Source organism: Sphaerodactylus townsendi, linkage group LG04 (genome assembly GCF_021028975.2).
Source record: "Sphaerodactylus townsendi isolate TG3544 linkage group LG04, MPM_Stown_v2.3, whole genome shotgun sequence".
NCBI lineage: Eukaryota > Metazoa > Chordata > Lepidosauria > Squamata > Sphaerodactylidae > Sphaerodactylus > Sphaerodactylus townsendi.
Window position 1 is genome coordinate 89,814,905 of NC_059428.1, and position 7,958 is coordinate 89,822,862.

Here is a 7,958-nt window from a genome sequence, read left to right on the forward strand (position 1 = left end):
ACCTATCTGTATGCACAGTGGGACTGCAATTATCTCTGGATTTTTTCCATAATACCATACTTTTTAGTTAAATGGTCCTTCCAAAGCTCTATAGTGAATTTCCATTAGGTTTGTATGAGTTCACATTTTCATATATTTGCTATATATATTTACTGTAATAATCTATATTTACATCTCCCTGTCTCTCTGCAGTGTAGGCCCTGATCCATTTCATAGAATTGCCAACTTGGGTCAGAACTGCTTATTGTCAGGAGAATGCCTATCAGAGATTATTTCAGAAGCATTTCTAATCCCCAATTCTCATCACTGTTTTCACATGTTTAGCACTATTGGTACTCAAATTGAAAAGAACCTCTTCTCTTCACAATCCCTGGCTATTTTAGGATCTAATTAAATTTCCCCAGATCTAAACATAGCAGAAATGTTCTGCTGTGGGACTGAAATATTACAAGTTTTTCTCAAGCATTTTGAATACTATGTTATAGCCTTTATACATGCATACCTCTGAATGATCTGACCTGAATACCTTCAATAACAGTGAAGCTCGCTGTAAAATTACTATCTTAGTGCACCACTTAGAAGGCCTGAATGGCTATTCTAACTGATACAGACCACCTGCTCTTCACAAGCCACACACACTTTTTGTAAGGGTCTACTGCCAGAATTAGATTTTTTAGGAGATGTCAGTATCACATTTATTGCAATTTATGCCATAACCTGTAACTGTATGACTATGAGGTGTGAAAAAAATCATGAACTGCCCAAAACATTCCATTACTGGTTCTTCCATTTCCCTTTCCTTTGACTTTTCATTTTTTGCTCCTCTTTAATGTCTCAAATAAGCCTTGTTTGTTAATGCATTTATTTGAATTTGTTTATATCCTACTTTACTCCCCATTGGGAACTCACTGGATTAGAAGACAATTCTCCTCTCCTCTCTTTTCTAACAACAACTGAGATAATATGGTTGGTCTGAGGTCACTCCCTAAGCTTCCATATTAGAAGTGGGGATTCAAACCTGGGTCTGCCAAGATCCTAATACAACACCAGCTACTAAACCATACCTGCCTCTTTGTGATGAACAGCATCATCTAGAACTCTACTGATTGTTAACCTGGGAAATGCTACATCAACTATACAGTGTAATATTTCCTTTTTGACAGTCATTGGCAGGAAATTTTGAGTGGATTATACAAAGTAGCTTGGTAAAATACACCAACAATTTAGGTTACTACAGTGATTTGTCCACCTGTTATTCTCCCAGCGCTGCCTACTCTCCCACATTATATATTAAAAAGAAGGCACCAAAAAGGCTGTCCCAGGAACAGCATAAAACTCTTTGCCCTCAGTTCTCTCCTCAAGTGCCCCTCTCTTTAGCCATTAGCTCCTGCTTTTATCCAGCTCTAACTGTAGCAAGGACAGTGTTATTTCCTTTGCATCTCAAGAACATGTATATTACTCAAATAAATAAATTTACCTCGTTTCTATGAAACAAGTGACATTCTTTGCAAGCAAAAACTAGAAGCATGTATATGTATTGAATTCCTTCAAAATGCCAACTATTGTGCTTTTAAAATAGATACTACTTCTTAAGGCCAAACTGCAAAAAAAATAATATTGGATCAAATTATGTACTTATACCCATGCACAAAATCTGTATAAAACAGTATAAAAATGACAGAGCTTATATCATCTTTGCACTGGGGAACTCAGATATTTTAATATTGTGGTGAATAGCAGGAGGTTTCACTTATTTTTTTTAATCTGAAAGGCAAATTCTGTCAGGCAAATAGAAAGATATTATTAGGGTTAAATAATCTTTTTACCTTTACATATAAGTAGCAGTCTCTCTGAACAATGCTAGAAACTTGGGAGCATTTAATTGTGCATATGAATATTTTGAAAATTGGTATGCTGGTTCAGACAGTTTGTGAAAATGAGCATACTGGAGTTCCAGTTTCTAAAAGAAATAAACTTAACATGTGTGGGAATAAAAAGTAGAAAGCTCTACGTAATTTAGCGTAATGCATTCTGAACGTTGGCAAAATAATATTCAAAATGCACTAATCCATCAAAGGGAACTCAATAAAACTTTTAGCAGAAACCAGAATGCTGAGCACAGTTCCTGCAGTGTAACAAATATATTCACACATATGCTTGTAAATCTTTAAGGAAAAATATGTAGCTGTTCTTGAAGCAAAGTAAAAGATTCAGTATTCTATCTGTATTGTTCCTCCATGCCCACCCAATATTGTTCCAAAATGTGTATGAGAGTTTGGTGAAGTATCTGTTCAGAACACAAAATGTAATTTATGTCATCCTGATCTACTAAGGTGGATTTGTAAGTGGAGGCATGTTTCCACTGAAGGACTTCGACATGCAACAATAGATCTCCCATGGGCAAATGAGCAATGATTTCCCTTCCCTTGATAATCAGACTTAGTGCTGAATGTCTTTTAGGGTGAAGCAGTGAATGCTCAAATACAATTTGAGTTGTTGCATTCCCAGCTTCCCCAGAGACAGTGCACATGTGTAGGAGAACACTACAGCCCCAACCTTTCCTGCAGCCTTCCTACCACTTCATGGCACAACTGGTAGTAGAAGTTATAAATATACCTTTATTTTGTTCATATAGTACACAGGACTCTTTAAACCTCTTTGTGGAAATGATTGCCATATTTCAGTCGCTGCCATTTATGCAAAAAATAATTTGACTAGATTTCAGCACTAAGTAGCATAGCCAACCTCCGGGTGGTAGCTGGAAATCTTTAGCTATACAGCTAATCTTCAGGTGACAGACATCACCTGGAGAAAGTGGTTATTTGGAATATGGATTCTATGTTGTTATACCCCACTGAAGTCTTTCCCCAAAAAATCCTGCTATCCTCAGGGTCCATATGCAAAATTTCCTGGTGTTTACCAACCTGGTGCTGGCAACCCTAAAACTAAGGAATACAACGATGCAAAGGCAGAGAGATAATGTCATGTAGTGGTTAAAGTGTTAGACAAGGATCTGAATACTCTTTCTGGGTGTTCCTGGGGCAGTCATATACTTGCAGCCTAACCTACTGGAATGCTAAAATGGAGGATACTATCAGCCATATGAGTTTCTCCTTGGAAGAAAAGTGGGATATAAATGAAATAAATAAGTAAATGTTATGTGACAGAATTCTGTAACCTAGGACTTTTTTCTTCCAATTCACTTAAAATGTTTCCAGAATGTTTTTGACCTCCCTTTTACCATGATGTTTGTCCACACTAACGTCCTCAAAACATTTCATGGATGCCATAATTTTTTTAAAAAAATAGTTTATTCATTGAAATGATGCTTTATTGATCTTCTGATTTAATGTTCTATAGATCCATTTAATCACTGCTTTGTTGATTCACCCAAAACAGCAAAAAACTTCACACAAAATGATGAAAATGGAGAGGTGAGGGTGAAATGAGTGAGGTGAGGGATGCTAAAAATGGTCGATCAGATGCCAAGGAGAGAATTGGATGTTGGCACAGAGGCATGGAAAACAGCCAGGTTTTCGGCAGGAAAGATAAAGTGCTTTAAATATGACCAAACTGCAAGAAAAGCCCACTTGGAAATGTTTCAGCAAAAAAAAAACCCCTAACAACAAAGCAGTAAACGTGTTTTCTGAATCAATGGGGCAAAAAATGATTGGGAAAACTTTTTGGAATCATACGGTGGGAAGAATGTGTGAAACTCTATGGAAGAAATGTTTCATTAGTGGGCTGGAAATTATGTAAACAGCTTGTGCGGAAAAGGCCCTATATCAGTTTTGCAATTATTTTATTTTGTCATTCATCATACAATTATTTTATAAATTATTCAGCACAATTAATCTTATTCCTGATAAAGATTGAAAGGACTAATTACTAATATATAAAAATTCTGCCTCGGATTAGCCTTATATGTTGGTGTGTTTATATAAACTAGCATGTAAAATATACCTAAAGACAAACAGTTCATTTTGGAGTAAATGCACTACTAAAAACAAAAATAAAACATTAATCCAAAACACTTCAGGTAAAAACAGACAAACAAAAACAGAATATGGGATTATGGGATATTGTGTTTGACCAACTGCAAATTCTTGTTCAACTTTTTACCTGGTTGTAATATTTGTTTTTGTTTGTATATTTTTAGAGATCCAAACCAGCCAGTTCCCCAGGATACAAAGTTTATCCATACAAAACCCAATCGTTTTGAAGAAGTGGCTTGGTCTAAATATAATCCAAAAGATCAGCTTTATTTACACATCGGCTTGAAACCCAGGGTCCGGGATCATTATCGAGCAACAAAAGTTGCTTTCTGGCTAGAACTTGTACCACATTTGCACAATCTGAATGAAATATTTCAGTATGTCTCCACAACAACTAAGGTGCCACCTCCGGATATGACATCATTTCCATATGTCACCAGGCGGTCTCCTGGCAAATTCGCCACAAAGCGTCCATTAATGACACCAAGCAACAATCCAAAACATTCAAAGGATACACAGAAAACGTCTTCGGAGGATACAAGTGTCCTGATAGAAAACAAGAGAGATTATTCCACGGAGCTGAGTGTCACAATTGCAGTAGGGGCATCCTTGCTGTTCCTCAATATTTTGGCATTTGCAGCATTATATTACAAGAAAGACAAGCGGCGCCATGAGACACACAGGCGTCCTAGCCCTCAACGAAACACAACCAATGATATCGCCCATATACAAAATGAAGAGATTATGTCACTGCAGATGAAACAACTGGAGCATGACCATGAGTGTGAGTCTCTACAGGCACATGACACCCTGAGACTCACCTGCCCTCCTGATTATACTCTCACTCTTAGAAGATCACCAGATGACATTCCACTCATGACACCCAATACCATTACCATGATTCCAAATACATTAACAGGAATGCAGCCTTTGCATACTTTCAACACTTTCAGTGGAGGACAAAATAGTACTAATTTGCCCCATGGACATTCCACCACTAGGGTATAGCTCTGTGATTTGCCCCATTCCAAACCACCTGGAAGATTAAAAATAAGAAAAAGGAAAAAAAATCATGTTCTCCATCACACAACTTGTCAAAAAGGGGGGAAAAAGGTGAAACAGAAAGGCAGACAATTTTCTTACTGATCCTTTCCATAGGAATTCTGATGTTATAAAAGATCAGCTTCAAACCCTGTGAAATGTGAAATATGTACATTACTATTAGGATACTGCTTTAATATCTGAACCACTTCAATTGAAAGTTAAGAGTTGAGGCCCGAAGAAATCACTTAGGAAGGATATATATTGAGTGTAACAATCAGAAGCAGACACTTCTGGAACACAGAGCCAGTGACTGTACAGTTTTTTTTAATAAATAAAATTTTTAAAAAAATGTTCTATATGTGCCATACCGTGAATGGCCCTTGTTATACAAAAAGACACCACCATGGGATTTTACCCATTATATGAAGCTGTAATCCAGAATGGGGGAAATAAGATTTTATTATTAAACAAAATAGGACTGACTATGCAGTAAACAGGTATAGTTCTGAGCAAAGAGATGACTTGCCAGCCTGAACTATATTTAAGAAACTTTGTAAAAAATGTACATAGCTGTGAGTTTAAAAAAAGAAGCTTTTATCGATGTTTTCAGTTTGAAAAGAGCTTTTAGAAAGACCGTGCTTTCAGTTGTGATCTATGTGGATAAGCATTAATCATACCACCTATGTTTCCTCCCAGACCAAATGGAGGATTTTCTTCTTAATTACTAGTGGTAAACAAAAACATGGGGCTTTTTTCTTAATGTTTCATTTTGAGGAGGACATGGTGTCGTACAGAGATTACAGATGATCATATGGCCTGACAGATTTTCTTTTACAGGTTACACAGGTGCATGTTGAGGAATTCGTAGATTGGAAACAGTTGGGTTTTCTAAAAAAAAACCACTTTTTTTTCTCTTTTCTTTCCTATTTTGTGTGCGTTAGCTTTCATGATATTGCGACACAGAGACAGATTGGAAGGATTACAAAAAGCTTGGTAAATTGAGCAAAGAGGCCAGTTTTGTAGTTCTTAAAAAATATGTCGCTTCCCAATTGGGAGCCTGCCATTTTTGGTTAGGCTTTTTTTCTGAGGGGGGAAAAAGTTCATTCGTCCTTCACCAGCTTGTTGTAGAAGAAAAAAAACTGAGTTAAGCAATTGCTTAGCAATGTTGAAAAGGGAAAACACTTAACTTGAATAATGGGCAGCAAGAGTCCTTGTTTGGTTTTGATTAATAAAGTAGATGGAAAAATCTGGATGTATCAATCTCTTAAAAGCTTCTTATCCTGCAATAGATTTTAAGGAAATGCACTATTTTTGCTGGTTAACCTTGCCGCATCATAGAAATGGATGGATGCTGTGGAAAGCTAGAAAGAAATCATATCAACCATACCATAGGTGAGTTGCCTTGGAAAAGCTGGATAAGTTTACTGTTCTATGATTAAAACTTTTCAAATATTCCTCAACTGACTCCCTTTAACAGGGGAATTTAGTTTAAAAAATGCAGCTGCCCCAGCAAGATATCTGGCACTTCTGTGCGAAGTTAGTTTGGGTTTTTTTTTAAAAAAAATCCTTTGTAGGGAAGTTTGAATCAAGTTCTGAAAAATGGTTTATACTTTGTCTTTAGAAACTAAGTTAAAGATGGTAACCAAAGATATTTGACCAGAGTTGCTCTGCACACAATCATCTCTTCCCCAACCTGTACACTAGATTATAATTTCCTTTAATTCTAAATGGTACTGCACTGCTGTATTATCATTCCCAGGTATTCCTATCTGACACAAGATGCCTTCTGTCTTTATCATAGATAGTGTATGATTTTCTGACTCACTATCTCCCTGGCTGTGCAATGTGTACATTTCTATGCTGTTTCTGGCAGAACAATCCAGTCCTGGGAGTATCAACCAAGAATGCTGGTGACATACTAAAATTACTAACATGACCAACACAGTAGTTTTAACTTGTCAGAAACTGACTTGAATATCCTTTCATTTTGCTTCTTGGTGAAATTTTAAATGAGCCAGTAACTCCACTTTTCACCCAATAATACACAGAAAAGGATCAACTTCCCGTATCTTTACTGTAATGTTAATTAAAGCTGAATCTTTTCCATGCATCTTCACAATCAGTATATTGCCTCCACTAGGACACAGCAGTTCTGTCATGACATGGGATTAAAGAGAGAGAGAAATGATGGCATCTTAGTCAGTTGGGTATGTTTGTTATGTGAACTAAGGTATTCGTTTAGTACTTCCAGTTGTCTTCTGCTAGCAATATGTACAGTACTGTGTCAGGCTTGTGGCATTTGGGTAAAGCTGTTTCTGTAAGTGAATGATTTTAGCTTTTAAAAACAATGACAAGGATGTCAATTTAATAATTTAATACGTCTGAACAGATGTATGATTTATAAACAGAAATGTTTAGGCTCTTCATAGGTTTCTACAATAATAACAACAAAGTATACTTTAAAAAAAGGAAAAAAATGTTCCCAGGCTTTTCTTCTTGACCTTAAGAGGCACGCAGGGTTTATTTTTTGTTTTTGTTTCTGCATTTTTTCTTTTCTTTTTTTAGTTTTGCCTTAAGTAAGGATAGAAGATATATATGGCTGGACACATATGTATAAACTTTTCAGCAGCATTTTTAATAATAAAATATCACAGTATTTTCTAATGCTTTGTGCAAATAATTATGTGTTTATCTTTTTTGTAAAAACAAAAAAACACTTTGAAGATCTGAAATCTGCATTAAACTATCAAATTCTTATAAATACTTGCTGAATACTAGAAAGGGTGAAATTAGTAATTTGATTTTGGGTGAATATTGTTGTGATCAGCCTATAAACCTATTGGTATGCTACTGGAATGCTGGCACTTAAGACTGCTGAACTACAAGTAACATTTTTATTCCCAATGTACTCAATTTCTC

The 7,958-nt window shown here is 36.1% G+C and overlaps 1 protein-coding gene across 4 annotated transcripts in view; it reads left to right on the plus strand.

Moving 5' to 3' along the window:
• NLGN4X (neuroligin 4 X-linked) overlaps positions 1-7,703 on the plus strand; it is a 230,689-nt gene extending 222,986 nt beyond the window's left edge. For all 4 annotated transcript variants that reach the window (XM_048492428.1, XM_048492427.1, XM_048492430.1 and 1 more), the window contains one exon: positions 4,160-7,703. In XM_048492428.1, coding sequence (XP_048348385.1) covers positions 4,160-5,003 — 844 coding nt within the window. In that variant the 3' untranslated portion in view covers positions 5,004-7,703. The remainder of the gene's footprint in view (positions 1-4,159) is intronic.
• Positions 7,704-7,958: the final 255 nt, after the last annotated feature.